Source organism: Piliocolobus tephrosceles, chromosome 1 (assembly GCF_002776525.5).
Source record: "Piliocolobus tephrosceles isolate RC106 chromosome 1, ASM277652v3, whole genome shotgun sequence".
In the NCBI taxonomy this organism is placed as follows: domain Eukaryota; kingdom Metazoa; phylum Chordata; class Mammalia; order Primates; family Cercopithecidae; genus Piliocolobus; species Piliocolobus tephrosceles.
In genome coordinates this window covers 165,332,179-165,349,885 of record NC_045434.1, presented here as the reverse complement: position 1 = coordinate 165,349,885, position 17,707 = coordinate 165,332,179, and the positions used below count along the sequence as shown (strand labels likewise).

At 38.1% G+C, this 17,707-nt stretch overlaps 1 protein-coding gene across 1 annotated transcript in view; it reads left to right on the top strand.

The window, feature by feature from the left end:
* Positions 1–2,722: 2,722 nt before the first annotated feature.
* Positions 2,723–17,707, top strand: part of C8A (complement C8 alpha chain) — a 62,945-nt gene continuing 47,960 nt past the window's right edge. The window contains exons 1-2 of the mRNA XM_023186805.2: positions 2,723–2,932; positions 15,413–15,506. Coding sequence (XP_023042573.1) covers positions 2,856–2,932; positions 15,413–15,506 — 171 coding nt within the window. The 5' untranslated portion in view covers positions 2,723–2,855. The remainder of the gene's footprint in view (positions 2,933–15,412; positions 15,507–17,707) is intronic.

The window sequence follows — 17,707 nt, the reverse complement described above, 5'->3', positions numbered from 1 at the left end:
TCCATGATGGATCTGACATTTGAGAAGACGCTTGGCAGAAAGGGAGGAGATGATGGAAGAAGGTAGTTCAGGTGGAAGGCCCAGGGTGAGCAAAACCACAGCAGCAGCAAAGCATGAGAAAGGTGAGGGGAACCTAGACTGTGCTGTGGGGGACCATTGCAAAGTTGTAGTTGATAAGGCTGCAAAAATGGGCTGGGACTCATTTATGAAGGAATTTGGACTTTTACTCTTATAGACAATGGGAGAGCCAATGCAGCTTTCTGAGCAGGACAGTGATGTTGTCAGGGACTGTTTTCTTGTTGATGAATCTAGCAGTGCTAGAGAGGGAGGGTTGAAGTGAGAGAGAACTGGAGGCCCACTAGGAGTGGGTTACGAGAATTACAGAGAGATGAGGCCCTAATATGGATCAAAGACAGTGAGGATGAAGGAGAGAAGGTTGGTGGAAAAATATTACAGAGGAATATGGTGGGATGTAAGGGACTGTGTTGGGGATGGGGTGGGAGAGGTGATAAAGGTTAAGGAGGAGTCCCAAAGCCATTGAGGGCTTAGGTAAGGAGAAAAGGCATCAGAGACATTTCAAGAAGGAGCTGCTTTAGGAAGGAAGACCCGATTGCTTGTATTTCAGGAATCAGAGGAAGGCAGACAAGCTTTTCCGTGGGGCAGTGTTGCCCAGCCTAGGTACTATTGATATATTGGGCCAGACAATTTTTTGTTGTGGGGGCTCTCCTGGGCATTGTAGGACATGTGGCAGCATCCCTGGCCTTTATCCACTAGGTGCCAGGAGCACAACCCCCCAGGTTGTGATAACATAAATATCTCTGAACATTGTCAAATATCCCCTGAGGGCAAAATCACCCTCAGGGGAGAACACTGTTGTAGGGGAAGTCTTCTCCTCATGAGAAAAGCTGTAGGAGGAGTCGGGGAACCTGAGCTGTCCTTCCCAGGGGACTCTGTGGATCTGCGTCAGGAATTTTGACTATGGATGAGACAGGACAGGAAGTTGGTAGAAAGAGGTGGCTGCCAGATGTACCATCATGAGCTGGCCCCAGGGTGCCCAGATAGAACACCCCCCATTGTCTTTCATATCTTCAGTGAAAGCATAATGAAATGCTAGTCACGCTGGAATATTGTGGAGCAAAAAGAAAGTGTGCTTTTCAAAGTAGGGTAGAACTGAGGCCAAGAGGACCCAGGATTCCAAATGAAAGGAGGTAGGAGAAAGAGAGACACAGAAATCGCAGGCTCCAGGGACTCGCCAGGACCCGGAATCCACATTTACTTGTCAAGTTTACCAAAATCTCTGAGAAAAGGGAGATGATAACAATTTGGTGCCTTTAAAAAAATCTCCACATTTAAATCGGAAACACATTTTCTTAAGCATACTAGTCATTCATTAAAATTTCCCCTAACTTTGATATCAGTAATGATACTACTGGACAGTCCTGCTAATGAGAGAATCTAAATATTCCCAATGATATTGAGATAGCTGTACAACTTTTGGCAAGTTAGTTACTTTCTCTGGGCCTCCATTTCTTCGTCTTCATTAATTCCATCTACATGGAATTAATAATTTATATCTCATATCCCTGCTATGAAAATTAAATAAGACATATGAAATGCCTGCCACATAGTAGGCATTCAATTATTGTCTGTGTATCTATCCATCATCTATTTACCTACCTATCTATCCATCCATCTCTATTAATTTTGTTTGTTTGTTTGTTTTTTGTTTTCAAAATGTCAGACTTGGTAGTTTTATTTTTTGTTATTATTGTATTTTAAGTTCTAGGGTACATGTGCACAATGTGCAGGTTTGTTACATATGTATACATGTGCCATGTTGCTGTGCTGCACCCATTAACTCGTCACTTACATTAGGTATATCTCCTAATGCTATCCCTCCCCGCCCTCCCCACAATAGGACCCGGTGTGTGATGTTCCCCTTCCTGTGTCCAAGTGATCTCATTGTTCAATTCCCACCTATGAGTGAGAACATGTGGTGTTTGGTTTTCTGTTCTTGTGATAGTTTGCTGAGAATGATGGTTTCCAGCTGCATCCGTGTCCCTACAAAGGACACCCCATCTCTTAATTTAATTTAATTTATGTCTTGGAGAGTAAGAGATTGTATGCAGGTATGGTACCGTTAGCCCAGATGTGTGGTTCTATTGACATTTGACATTATAATTCTAGAGAGTGCTTCTGGAGATGTCTATTTAAGACATCTGGCCCCCTTGAGAAACAGATATGCTGGACCTTGATGATAGCCAGTGTCTGTATGAAAAGTGGAAAGTCCATTGAATTACACATATATTTCAGGATTTAGATGTTTGGCAATATATAGTAGAACTTTCATATAACTGTTGGCATTTCCTACATTTTTCTGAGTGCTTTATGTCTGAGTTGATATGACAATATTAGCCTTGTTTCAGTCTTGTGAAATAGATTGATCTGACCTCAGAAGTTCCAAGAGATACCGGAAAAGACCAGGAATTCTAGAACTGCATCATGGTTTGGTTTTTGTCTCTGTTTGAAAATAAGACCTCTTTGCTAAGCTGTTGTTGGTTAAATATCTTCTTTTCCTTAACCACATGGATTTGTTTTTCAAAAGGTCTAAAGGGCAGTGGCCTTTGGTGTCTGGAACATTTTTAGAGTATTTAGGTAATCAATACTCTGGTTACTATTTAACCACATTTGAAAGAGAATCAATTGAGTTCTGTGCGAATTTGTGTGTATCTGGGTGAGTTTCTAACATCAGATAGATCTTACAGGTCCCAGCCTGTAGACAGCTTTTACTCCAATTTCCTGAATAGATAGTTTTATTCCGTCAAGGTAATATAGCGCGGTGGCTTCTGGCTGAGATGTTTGCTGTTGTTTTCTTCATCTTGTCTTTGATGACTTGTCAGCCTGGGGTAACTGCACAGGAGAAGGTGAACCAGTAAGTGGGCCATATGTCTCTGCAAAACTTGCACATAGGAATCACCTGCTGGGGAACTAAGACACTTTTATGTTTGCAGCAGAGGCTATGTTAGAATGGAAAATAACCTCTTTTCATGTTATTGCTATTCCCGTGGAGGAGGATGGGACAGTGAAAAGACTGTGCTAAATTGGCCTACATGTAAATCACAGCTCTAATGCTTAGAAGCTGAGTAATTCAGGGTAAATCATTTAATCTGTTTGATCCTTAGTTTCCCTAGCTGTAAAATGAGAATAATAATACCTCTTCTATAAGAGTTAATGTAGATAAAATAAGATCCTGAATATGAAATGTACTCAACTTATAGTAGACACTTAATAAATGATAGTTTTCCAGAGTGGTGCTGAACAGTTAACTTAACCCCTACTTCCTTATCTGTAAAAGAACATCATAAGAGTACCTGTCTCATAGTTTTGGGGGAGGATAAAATTAGATAATGTGTTCAAAATCACTTTGGGGGAGGCAAAGGACTATAGAGATGCTGGGTCATTTGATTCTAAAACTGACTTTATCTTTTGCTATGGGATAATAGAGGGAAGTGATATAGTTTCATATGTACATTGCATTTCACCCATTCTATTTTCTTGAGATTTCCAACCTAGCTTCATGAGATTTTTTTTTTTTTTTTTTGTATCTTAATATTAAGTATTTTGTGGAGCCTAAGCAGTCCTTTATTTCACCTTTGGGATAGCTTTAAAGCAATCCCTTTCTCCCAAACATTAAAGATGTTAAATAGATTTATTTAATTATAATTCTTGATAGATGATGCAATTTTGAATCATTAGTGCTTTTAAATGCTAGAGCAAGTGAGAGTTCCTTTAAGTAACAGTTCAGAAGGGAGGAAAGCATTTTAAAAGCAGTTAATCTGTAACTTGTATTTAAAGGAAATACAATTTTGAAATCAGAAAATTCATCTCTAATAATTAGAAGATAAAGCAAGAGAACTGTGGTAAAGGAAATCTCCGCCGAGATATTCTTAATTATAAAAGCTTATCATTGTAATCCTTTTTGAAAATGAACAAAGAGTCTTGATGTTTGATGAACTTATCAAACAAGACAGACCAGTGAAGAGGCAAATTTCAAGTCAAGGCAAACTAGAACCAATTAAATACTTTACAAAGTGCTGAAGAAGGAAATCATGAGGTCTTTGTATCTAATGCCAGTGTGTCTGACACTGACTTTGAAAGTGAAAAGCTACATGGTGAAAAGATTTTATTAGGTTCAAATTCTGGCACTGGCATTTAGTAGCTGTCTGATCTCAGGCAAGTTATTTAATTTTTCCAAGCTTCATTTTCCTTACCTGTAAAATGGGAGGAAAGTAAGAACAAAAATTAAATGCATGAAAGTACTTAGATCAATACCTATTACCTATTACCTAGTAAGTGTTCAGTGAAAGCTGTCACCAGCGCTTTGTGTGATTGTTATTGTTATTTTTGGGTATTTTCATTCCCTTGATGGTTGACAATAATCAGACAGAACAAATTTATAATATGCCAATTGGCATGGATCTTTCTGATCAGTCAGAGATTTTAAACTTTATTTTTAAGTAATAGCACTCTTTTCCCCTGCAAAATAAAATTTCACATGAACTCTAACATTGAAAACAGATAATATATAGATTTACATTTTAATGGCACACATTTATTTTGTAAGTCCGTGTTTAATGTTTGCTCATTATAAAATCTTAATTAAGAGTAGTTATTTGAAAAAAACATTTTAAAACAATGGTGATGGAAGGAAGTTATAATCTTCAGCCTCAAAATCAGTGGATCTCTATTACATATTTTATACAAATAACATCTTTCAGTATGTATGTTGCTTAGAAGTTTTTAATTTCAAGTTTCAAATTTGCCTAGAAGTTTTAATTGCAATTCTTTTAATGTATTGGGATTTGGTTTTTACTAAGAGTGTGGCCAACCTTAGTGAATATTCCATATGCTCAAAAAAGTGCATTATTCTGTGTTCAGTGTAGTTCCAAGTCAATTAAGTCAAGCTGGTTGTTAATGTCACTCAAGTTTTTATCTTGTTCTATTGATTACTGAGAAAAGAATGTTGCAATCTCCAACTGTATTTGTGGATTTGCCTACTTACAGTTCTATTAGTTTTAGCTCCATGTATTTTAAAACTCTGTTATTAAATACACACACACTCACACACACACACATCTAGAATTATTCTGACTGCTTGATAATTTACCCCTTTATTATCATGAAAGGCTTCCATTATCCCTGGCAATGGTCCTTGTTCTACAACCTATATCATTTATCATTAATACATATAGTTATCCTTGCTTTCTTATGATCTGTATGTGCATGGCAAATCTTTTTCTATTATTTTATTTTAACTTATATGACTATGTTTAAAAATATAATTCATGTGAACGTACATAGATGAGGCTTGCTTTAGCTGGTCTCACAATCTCTGTAGTTTAATTATGGTAATTAGACCATTTACATCAAATATAATTATTGATAAACTTGGGCTTGAGTTCGCCGTTTTACTATTTGTTTTCTATTTGTCCCATGTCTTCTTTGTTTCTATTTTCTTCTTTTTTGGGGCCGTATTTTAGATTTATATTTTTCAAATTCCAAGGTGATATGGTTTTGTGGGTTTATAGTTTTCATCAAATTTGAAAATTTTTGCAATGATTCATTCATATATGTTTTCTGCCCCATATATTCTCATCTCTCTTTCTGATAGTTCAATTACAGAGATGCTAGCCTGCTGGATAAAGTCCCTCAGGTCACTGATGCTCTTTCTTTTTTTTGTTGTTGGCGGTTTATTTTCTATTTCATTTTGGTTTCTATAACTATATATTTATTAATTTTTTGTTCTGCAATGTTCAATCTGCTGTTAAGCCTATCCAGTGAATTTTAAATTTCAGTTAATATAATTTTCAGTTTTAAATGTCTCATTTGGTATCTTTTAATATCTTCTACTACCCTTCTCATTAGCTTCTTAATTCTCCTCAAATAATAGAGCATATTTACAATAACTCTTTCAAAGTTCTTATATGCTAATTCCATTATTTCTATTTTGTTGGTCTTTAGAATTAGGAATGATTTAGTATCTAGCTTAATCCACTCATGTTACAGAGAAAGAAACTGAATCCTAGAGAGAGAAGAGGAGTATTCAATAACAAGATAACTCTGATAGGCATTTACGAATACTAGCCAATTTAACCCTTATTACATTCTTCTAAGAGTGTTGTTTTTATTATCCATCAGTTGAAGGCCAACATTTTCAACCCAACTTTTCCATTAATGAAAAGCAGAATTCCTTAGGGGAATTTAAAAAATGTGGATGGGGACCCCAAATACAGAGGACAACTATCTAAGCATCTAAAGCTCTTTCTTTTTGTTAAGTGGGCCTGTAGGCAGTTGACCCTAAAGAAGTTTCAATCATGATGTCCCTTTTTATTTTATTGCTTTTGTGGACATCAGAGTATATTTACCAAAGCATCTTGGGCCAAGGCCATGTGAATATTTTTAATAGTAGTACAGACGACTGAAAATTGATGTATATTCAGGAAACATGAATTTTTACTTAATAAAAACAATTGGAGTAGTGGATGTGACTCAAAAGTGAATCATGTAATATGGAGACTTTTATTCAGGGTAACTAATCTTTAGCAATACTTCAGGTGGCATTGGGTCTGGTCTATGAAGTATAATCAATCTGGGATTAAGTCCTGGCATCACCACGTAGTGGCTATGGAACTTGGGCCAGTTGCTTCAACTTCCTAGGCTTCATTTTTTTTTCATCTATGAAATGGAGATAACACATATTTCATAGAGTTTTTGTCAGGACTTGAGTAAGTTTATATAAAGTACTTATAGCAGAACCTGGTACGTGGTAAGTCTTTAGAAAATTATTTTTATTACCCTGTTTCTCTTTTGTCAGAAATCCTTCAGAATACATCTTGGAATGCTTAAAAAATGCATAGGCTTTGGAGTCTTTGTTGGTTTGAATTCTGGCCTTGCCACTTTCTACCTACATAACCTTAAGCCAGTTATTTCAACTTCTTATGAATCTGTTTTACTCATTTATAAAATGGAAATAGTACTTCCTACCCTCACAGGGTTCTTGTGAAATTTTAATGAAATAACTTAAGATTATATGAGATAATATATTCGAGGTACTGTGCTCAGCACTAGGGTACAATGGTGAGCAATACAGTCACGATCTCAGTCTTCCAGAGCTTGCAGTCTAGGAGTAGGAATAAAGTGTTAGAAGCTCTATGTATATGGCGCTATGTTAGCATAGGACAGTCAGGCTAAGGAAAGCTATCTGGAGAGAATGAACTGAAGTGGAAAGGTTCGGCCAGATGAATGAGATATGATTAGCATTCTGTGGAGGAAATAACGTTCTGCAAATACTGCAGGAGAACCCAGTATATGCTTGGAACTTAAAGTTCTGTATGGAATTCTATGTGCATCTAGCACACAGTGGATACTTTTTTGGATTTATTTATTCATTCATTCAATAAATAAATATTACAGGTGTGCTAGGTGTTAGGTAATAAACTGAACAGATAGTGTTTCAACACTCATGGAATTTCCAGTGTAGCGATGGACTCAATAAGTATGTAACCAAAAATATTATCTTAGAAATTGTGGGCGTGGTGGCTCACACTTGTAATCCTAGCACTTTGGGAGGATGAGGCAGGTGGATCACTTGAGCTCAGGGGTTTGAGACCATCCTGACCAACATGGGGAAACCCGGTCTCTACTAAAAATACAAAAAATTAGCTGGGCATGGTGGTACATGCCTGTAGTCTCAGCTACTCGAGAGACTGAGGCATGAGAATCGCTTGAAACTGGGAGCCGGAGGCTGCAGTGAGCCAAGATTGTGCCACTGCACTCTGATGTGAGCAACAGAGCAAGACTCTGTCTCAAAAGAAAAAAATAATTTTTTTTCTTTTACATTGTGATAAATACTGCGAAGGAAATAAACGGGGCCCTTTGTTCGAGGATATTAGAGCAATCTAAAGACAGGCTGATTGAGGGAATTTTCTGCGGAGGTGGCATTTAAACTGAGACGTGAAGGGCGGTAGGGAGAAGCTGGGTAAAGAGCAGGGTAAAGCAGAGGGATCACCTGTGCTAAGACTCTGTGATTGGAAGTGGCTTGTCATGTTTGAGGACTGAAGAATGAGAGAAGCATGAAAGCAGAGAAATGCCTTAAGAAGAAGTCAAAAAATTGGACAGAGGCCAGATCCCAGAGGACCTTAGGCACCACAATGAGAAATTTGGATTTGAGTCTATGTGTAGTAAAACACACACACAAAACAAAAATCACTGAGAGTCTTATAAAGGAAGGATATTATCTGATTTCTCATTTGAAAAAATTATCTTGATTGCTGTGCAGAGAATGGATTGGAGAAAGGTAAAGTAGAAGAAGGTCTTGGCCCACAGGAAGGCATAACAAGGAACTGCTTAAAAGAGAAAATGAATAGTTTAGATGTGGAACCATTAAGTTTGCCATGTCTAAGAGGCATTTGATAGACATATCAAATGGAGAAGTTGGATAAACAAAACAGGATTACAGAGGACTAGTCTAGGTTGAAGGCCTAAATGTAGAAACATTTGCACAGATCGTGTATGAAGCCAAGGACATGGATCTTACCTTCTTAAGGGTGAGAAAAGCAGAAAGAGAAAAAGAAGAAAGACCAGACTGCACCTTGAGGAATTCCAGTTTTTGGAGGAGAACTGGCCAGAGGTAGGAAGAGAGTGAGGAGGAATTATGCTGAAGAAGTTAAAGAGATGAAAGTTCTCATGAAGAAAAAAGTGGTTAACAGACTGTGTGTTAGTCAGTTTTGTGTTGTTATAAAGGAATACCTGAAGCTGTGTAGTTTATAAAGGATAGAGGTCTATTTGGCTCATGGTTGTGCAAGCTGTATAAGAAGCATGGTGCCAGCATCTGCTTGGCTTCTGGTGGGAGCTTTTCCTTTTTTAATTGACATATACATGCTTACTGTGTTTTATTGAGCACCCATTATATGCCAGGCACTGTTCTGGGCCCTGGGGATATAAATGAGAAAGACAAAGTCCTTGCTCTCAGCTCTCATGAAGCTTCTGTTCTAGAAAAGTGTATGCAAAATATTTTATATACTTTAAGTTATATAAAGAAAATAGGAACATCCTGGTGAGGACTTTTGTGCTGCGTCAAAACATGGCAGAGAAGGTAAAAAAGGAAGTGGGCACATTTGAAGGGGACCAAACAGGAGGAGGAACCTTGCTTTATAACAACTAATTTCCATGGGAACCAGTGAGAATGAGTCTGTCTAGCCAGGAGAACCCACTCACTACTGCAAGAGCAGCACTAAGCCTTTCCTGAGGGATCTGTCTCATGACCCAAACACCTCCCACCAGGCCTAACACTGCCACATCGGGAATCAAGTTTCAATACGAGTTTGTTTTTTACCCCCTACTTATTACACTCATGCAATCAACATGAGTGGGGAAAAATAAACCATAGCAGAGGGCAAGTAAAACAAAACCAGACAACTTTCTACCTGACTTAGCAACATGGAGGTTGCTGAAGACTGAGCGCTTTCAAAGTTAAATCTAAAATACCTCTATTGTATGATGGAATCTCCATGTAACTGGATGGGACTGGCTCAAGATTATATGATTAGTGATAATCAGATTTTAACACAAGCTGAGCCAATTTATGAGGACAATCCCCTGGTATCATCAGAGTTGGGCTTTCTGACCTTCTAGCCTAGGATTGGTAGCTAATTAATTATTTTCTTTTCTAAATTGCTGAAGTGGCCACATTCTGGGTCAAGTATTTAACTTGCACGTTGCTTATTCAACTCTAGGTTTTAGACCCTTTGCCCAATAAGCTGCTCTATTTTAAAAGGCAGATGGGAAGCGTGTCACTTGTCCACAGCCCTATTCGAGTACCTTCAATACATTTTTGATGAAGATGGAGAGGTTTGATTAGCATGTGTGAGGTTGACAAGGTTAGAGTGACGCTAACATGTATGCCAGGCTTGTGCTTGAGATTTTACATACATGATCTCACCCCATATTCAAAATAGTCTTGCAAACAATTTTCCCTGTTTTATAGCTATAAGAAAATTGAAATTCAGTAAGTAGCAGAAATCAGATTCAAATGCGTATTTGCCGAACTCTAAACCTCTTTCTTTTACATCAGTGTTTCAACTGTGTTACATAGTCTTACAGATGATGCATAAAAAAAGAAATGGCCTGTGTTTCCTCACAAAATTTGGGAAATGCCAGGGTAAACAAATTAAAATGCAGAAACTCTCTGAGCCTTTAATATGTTATTAGGCATTTTAAATCTCCAAGAACGATATGGCGTATGCAGTTCATCCAAATGTATTTGAAATGGAACTTTTCTCCTCTTCCTCCCTGACCCCTGTGCATATCTCAGGAACTGGTACTCTGCAGGTTACTCTTTGAGAAACGCTGTGATAGCACCGTATAGACTTGTGCTCATTCTACAGATTAAAAAACTTAAAGTCAATTAAAGCAGCTTGCTCATAGTAGCCCAGCAGGTGAGAGGCAAACTGAAGATGAGAAGCAAAGACTCCTAAGTCCCTGTGCTCCGTATTAAACGTCTTACTGATTGAGTAGATTTTTGCCAGCTGAGAGATGCCTTAAAAATATTTTCCAAGATTTATTAGGCCACGGAATTATGAATGGCTCCTTAAGTAATTAAACAATTTATACAGTTCTTTTGGAAAGCCATTTGGCAATATGTGCCATAAGCTCTAAAATCCCTTCAATGCAGTCATCCCACTCTACAGGATAGATCTTCAACAAATAACTTGAATACGGAAAAACTGAGGACTCAATAATCTAATTGTTTAATGTAAGAGGAGTGGAACAATGTGTATTACCATAAATAGTTTAGGTTTCTGCTCTATTATTAAGTGGAAGAATCAGGATATAAAATATAATACTCAGTATGACCTCAATGTGTTATGAAAATAAACAGAAGAAAATATAACTAAATATTCATGATAGTAAAATTTGGGCCAATTCTTTTCATTTATAATCTTTCCCATGTTCTCTGTAATGAGAATGTATTACTTTTATAATGATCAAAAAATGAACTACATTGAAAAATTTATTGGAATAATAAAATGTTGGTCACGTTGGTATTGGCTAAAAGGTTGGAGCTCTGTAACAACTTTAATGAATGGTCCTGGTGTACTTTCTGTACTCTGGCCTCCGTGATAACATTAGCATGTATGCCTCCATCTAGACATCTTGTCACAAGGCTTTTGAAACTACAGAAATACACCACTGCTCTGTCTAGGCTTTCGCTTCCATCCATTAGTACTGTTTCCCTCCGGTGTGACACATAACGCAGTCTCTATGGGCTTACAGTGACATTATCTTGACAATTCTGTAGTGAGATGCAGAAATAATGCTGGAGTCCTTTCCTGTTCCCAAACCTTCTCCCTATACCTTCTCTCTCTCCTTCCGATTATCCATGTTCCCACACTTCAAACTTTTATTATTAGAACAGTCTATTAGAAAAATGACGTGTGTAACAAACCCTGAGCCATTTGAATGTCGAGATACCAGGATCTAATTTAATTTAGATTACAAGAATCAGGTTCAAATAAATATCTCAACAATGTCACTGTCTATATCCCAGAAATTGTTTTTACTCCTTCTCTTCCCTTCCTTCCTTCCTTCCTTCCTTCCTTCCTTCCTTCCTTCCTTCCTTCCTTCCTTCCTTCCTTCCTTTTTCCCTCCCTCTTTCCCTTCCTTCTTTTTTTTCCTTTTGTAAATATTTACTGAGCACTTTCCATGGGCCTGGCCCATGATAGGTGCTGGGAACTCTGTAGCAAATATAGACAGTTTCTGCATTCATAGAACCTAGAATCTGGTAGAGAAAAAATAAATTTTACAAATATTACAAGTTTGATAATTAAATATTGAGAAAATGTGCAGAGATTGACCAAATCAAATGAAGGAGGTTTTCAACCAGTCTGGGTATCAGGAAATATTTCCCTAAGGAATTGATGTTTATGATGAGAATGAAAGATACATAGGAATTAACCAAAGTAAAGAGGTAGATAATTGGATTCATTCAGGGTTGGGATTTACAGTTAGGTGTGATCGAGGGAACAGTGGGATCTAGGTGTTTAGAATATAGGTAAGATTTAAAATGATGAATCATGGAATCAAAACTGGTTATAAAGGTAAATAAAGATAAGAGGGGTTCTTATTGAAAGGGAGGAAGCTTAGATGTCGAGATAATGGAGATCCCAATGAGGTTCAAGAAGAAGCACAGTGGGAATTCCCTTAAGCATATAAGATAGAAAGACAAGAGGCTGTGGAGCCCCCAAGTAACTATTCACAGGTGATTCATGAATGAATGACTTGGAGCGGAAGTTGTTTTAGAGAGTGAGAAGGTTCAGAAGAGAAGATTATTACAGATTAGGAAGAGGAGCAACTGAGCAACCAGAGAGTTGGATGACTCGTTTGTAGGGATGATGAGTCTCCCAGCATGAGGACAGGAATTGATGTAGGGGGAAGATTGTGAGCTGGGCAATGACGCTTTCTTTGAAGGGATGGGAGGGCTTCTGCCTGCTAGCACTGTGTTACAGATTAGAGTTTCTCCAAGTGTGTTCTGCAGACCCCAGGGAGTCCCCAATATCTTCTCAGGGGACCTGTAAGTTCGAAACAGTTCTCATAATAATGGTAAGACATTATTATTTTACCCTTTTACTGTGTTTACAGTTGCACCGATGGTACAGAGGCACCAATGGATAAAACTGCTAGGGCCTTGGTCAAAATCGAGGCAGTGGCACTAAACTCACAGGAAAGAACACACAAACAAACAAACTCCTAAGTTTTAAGTTTTACTTAAGAAAGTCCTTCTAGAAGCAGTAAGAATTGTTAATTTAATTAAACCTCAATCCTTGAATAGATGTGACTTAAGTATTCTATGTAACAAAATGGGAAGAATGCATAGAGAAATCACTGAGTATGCACAGAGTATGATGATTGTTTTGAGGAAAAGCAATTATCTGAGCTGTAAGTTAAGGTAGCCACTTGTCTTACTACTTGGACTACTGTAACAAATTACCATAGACTGGATGTTTAAGCAGCAAGCATTTATTCTTCACAGTTCTGGAGATTGGGAAGTCTAAGATCAAGGCGCTGGCAGATTCAGTGTCTGGTGAGGGCCTACTTCTTTGGTTAACGGGTGATCATCTTCTAGCTGTGTCCTCACGTGGTGGAAGGGATGTGGGAGGTTCCTGTAATCTCTTTAATGAGGGCACTAATTTCATTCATGAGGGCTTCACCCTCATAACCTAGTCACCTCCCAAAAGCCCCACCTCGTAATGCCATCGGATTGGGGATTAGGTTTCAACATATAAATTTTGGGGGGACATAAACATCAGTCAATAAGACCACTTTTTTTCCTGGAACACCATTTTTTCTTGATGAAAAAACTGCCAAACTATGGTTATTTGGGCTTAGATATTTGCCAGGCATTGTATAAAAAAATGCAGAGACCCTATCATTTCAAGGAAAACAAATAACGTTTACTTGTTACTAATAACAAGATTGGAGCTTCTATGAGAAAATCAAAATTTTGGAAACATATCCACTACCATGAGCTTGATGAGATCACTGGTGATATTAACAAGTTTGATGTTTAGGTATTATACAGTGAAATGTATTAATATTTGTAAGGCACATACTCAGTGAACCATGATTTTCCAAATTTCGAATGTCTGATGTTATAAAAAATTGTATATGGGCACAAGATCCATTAAAAATGTAGAGACCAATGGATTTTAATGTGACAGAGAACAAAAAATTCACTGATACGCTTTCAGGTTCCACATGCCACTAACATGTAAGAAATTGCCTCTTGTCAAGTTTTCATTTAATACCAACAGAGAGCATCCACAGTTATTGGAAAAGGCTGCTAAAACACTCCTCCCCTTTTCAACTACGTAACCGTGTGAGGCTGAGTTTTCTTCACAGATTTCAACCAAATCAATATATAGCAACAGATTGGATGAAGAAGCAGAAATAAGATTCTAGCTACTTTCTTCTAAACCAGACATTAAAGGGATTTGAAAAAATGTATATTTATGGTAACATGTAATAGGTTTGTTATTGTAATTTTAAATAAGTTAATAAATAAGTATTTTTTAAATTTCTCAGTTTTAATTTTGAATTCTGTGAATATTGGTAGATCTAGCCCACTTACCAGCTCTTTGAGGTCTTTAGTAATTTGCAGAAATGTAAAGGTATCCTGAGACCAAAAGTTGGAGAACCAGAGTTAAAGATAGACAAAATTTTCTGAACTATTCCATGGCTCCTTGTGCAGAGTTTCAACTTAGGTGTCATTATTCATCAAATTCATTACATAATTAGTCTGAGATTTGAAACACTTTCTGTTCCTACACGAGGGTTATAATCATGCCATTCTTCACAGTGGTGGCTGCCTGGCTCTCAGAGGCTGTGGTAATTCTAGTGTTAACAGACAATGTTCCCACTTTCCCCGTGGGCCAACCTGGCCTTGAAGTTGTAGCAGTGGTGCTATGGGAAGAAGCTAATGTGGAAGCCAGGCAAGCTTGTGGCTTGTTTCCCTTTCCCTGAGTAGGCTTTTTAATTGGTGAGGGGGAAGCATGGGGTAAGAGAAGGATCGTGGGCTTGGAGATACACTCTCTCACATCTGTTGGCTGATTCATAAAATGCGGCAGTAGCATGATGAGGAGCAGGTAATGGATTTTGCCATCAAACCAACCAGTTCCATTTTTGCCTCTGTCGTTCCTGGGCTATGACTTCAGGGCTATTTAGCTTTTAGGAATCCCAGCTTTCTTACACTGTAGATAAAATAGATCTAATAATATTTATCTCCAAGGATTGTTATAGGGATTAAATGAGATAATCCACATAATGTCCCAGCATGTAATAATGAAAGTCATCTTGTAGTAAACCTTTCATAAGCATTTCAATACACTTTCAATAACCCCTTTTAGGTAATGTTATTTTTAACGTAGTTTTACAGAGGGGAAAGCTGTAGTTCAGAGATATTAAGTAATTTACTCAAGTTTTCAAAGTCAGCAAGTGGTGGTTAAGACTCAAACCCAATCCTCTTACCCCAGACTCCACATTCTTAACCACTGAGCTTTCTGCTACTTTGGCTGTTCAAAAATTGTTAGCCCTCTTTAATATTCTTCTCTCTAAAATTATAATAATTTGATGCATGGGGGACTGATATGGTATTAAAGGGATAATTTATATAAATCCTCTAGCACCATACACTCTCTCATTTCTGTTGGCATTTCTACATAAAGTAGGAGTACAATAAATGTTCATTCCTCATTTCTTTCAAACCATGTTTTACTGGAAGGAAAATGTGCACAGCTTTCTCATTTGCTTAAAATTTGCATCTCAAAATTGATGCAGGGATCTTTCCTTTCTTTAGGAGAGTAAGACGGGCAGCCACACCCACAGCAGTTACCTGCCAGCTGAGCAACTGGTCAGAGTGGACAGATTGCTTTCCATGCCAGGACAAAAAGGTAAGACACTTACAACTGGTTTTGGGGCATTTCATATTTGATGTGTGTATTGGGCATTCAAATGGAGATTAAGCAGATCACTATGTCTAGGGGCCTGGGGAGAAACTGGGTCTAGAAATTGTTGTTTGAAAGCCATTGTACATGGATGGTGAAATTGGTTTCTGCGTCTCCCAATTTTGTTTGTAGGGTAGTGTTGAGTGAGGCTGCAAAAGATGTGTGTTATGGCTCATTAGCAGAAAAGTCGCTATCTGTACATAGGCATGTTTATTTCTGTGTGAGTCGTGGCAAATCTATTGCCCACTAATGAGAGTCTTCTGGAGGAACTAATCGCTTAGAAACAAAATACCAAACTGCCCATGAGGAGATGAGATAATCCAGGAGATGTCCCAGGTGTGTTCTTGAGAATTCCATTTTCATCTATGGAAAAGACCAACACACCCAATGAACAGAAGTGTGTCTACTTTGCCCATCTAAATGGTTTTGAATAGTTCAAAATGATCCCTAATACCACTGACATATGAAAGGAAGAGGGATGATGGGAGCCCTCCACTCAGGCAGAGGGGAGCATTAAAATTCTGACTTTGTTCAGAATCCTTGGCTCACAGTGATAATAAAACATAGTCAACTGGGTGTGGTGGCTCACATCTGTAATCCCAGCACTTTGGGAGGCTGAGGCAGGAGGATTACTTGAGCCCAGGAGTTCAAGACCAGCCTCAGCAACATAGCAAGACTTGCTCTCTACAAAAAATACACACACACACACAAAATTAGCTGGGCATAGCAGTGCACACCCAGAGTCCCAGCTACTCAGGAGGCTGAGACAGGAGGATCACTTGAGCCCAGGCGTTCAAGGCTGCCGTGAGCTTGGATTGTGCCACTGCACTCCAGCTTAGGTGACAGAGCCAGACTCTGTCTCGTAAATAAATAAATACAGAATAAAACACAGTGTAACTTCTAGTCTGTTTTATTATTGTTTTAAAATTCCCTTCAGACATACATGCCTCTATTAGATACTCCCTTCCCCACTTGGCATACCACTCACTGCCTGAACCTTGTCTATTAGCACACTACTGCCAAGTTTCAGTGTTAAGATTCAGTTCCGCAGTTTAGATCTGGCTTTGCCTCTTATCTGCATTGTTACTTTGGGAATATTTTTAATCGTTTCTGTGCTCAGTTTCCTTACGTATAAATTGGAGTAGTAGGAGTACCTACTTTCTAGAATTGTTATGAGCAATACACGAGTAATGCACACAGAACCCTTCTCATGCATCTGGCTCAGAATACATGTTTAAGGAATTCCAGATGTTTTCCTTCTTTTATTTTTTCATTTTTATTTCAGTAGCTTTTGGGAAATGTGGGTTTTGGTTACACGGTTAAGTTCTTTCATGGTGATTTCCGAGATTTTGGTGCATCCATCACCCGAGCAGTATACACTGTACCCAGTGTGTAGTCTTTTATCCCTCACCCTCCCCACCCTTCCCCCCAAGTCCCCAAAGTCCATTATATTATTCCTGTGCCTTTGCATCATCGTAGCTTAGCTCCCACTTATAAGTGAGAAGATATGATATTTGGTTTTCAATTCCTGAGTTACTTCACTTACAATAATGGCCTCCAAGTCCATCCAAGTTGCTGCAAAAGCCATTCATTTCATTCCATTTTATGGTTGAGTAGTATTCCATGGTGTATATGTACCACATTTTCTTTATCCACTCGTTGGTTGATGGGCATTTAGGTTGTTTCCATATTTTCCAATTGTGAATTTTGCTACTATAAACATGCATTGCAGTCTCTTTTGTATATAATGACTTTTTTTTCCCTTTAGGTAGATACCCAGTAGTGAGACTGCTAGATTGCATGGTAGTTCTACTTTTAGTTCTTTAAGAAATCTCCACAATGTTTTCCATAATGGTTGTACTAGTTGACATTGCCACCAGCAGTGTAAAAGAGTTCACTTTTCACCACATCCATGTCAACATCTATTATTTTTTTATTTTTTAATTATGGCCATTCTTTCAGGAGTAGGGTAGTATGCCATTAGAGTTTTAATTTGTGGAATGCCAGCTGTTTTTCTAATAATTATCTCTGCCTTTCTCTTCATCCCCGGTCCCACTGCCCTGAATTAATCCCTGCTTTTTAGTCACCTGAGATCTTGCAAAGTTTGCAAATGGTCATCCTGCCTCCAGACCCACCATTCAGACAGA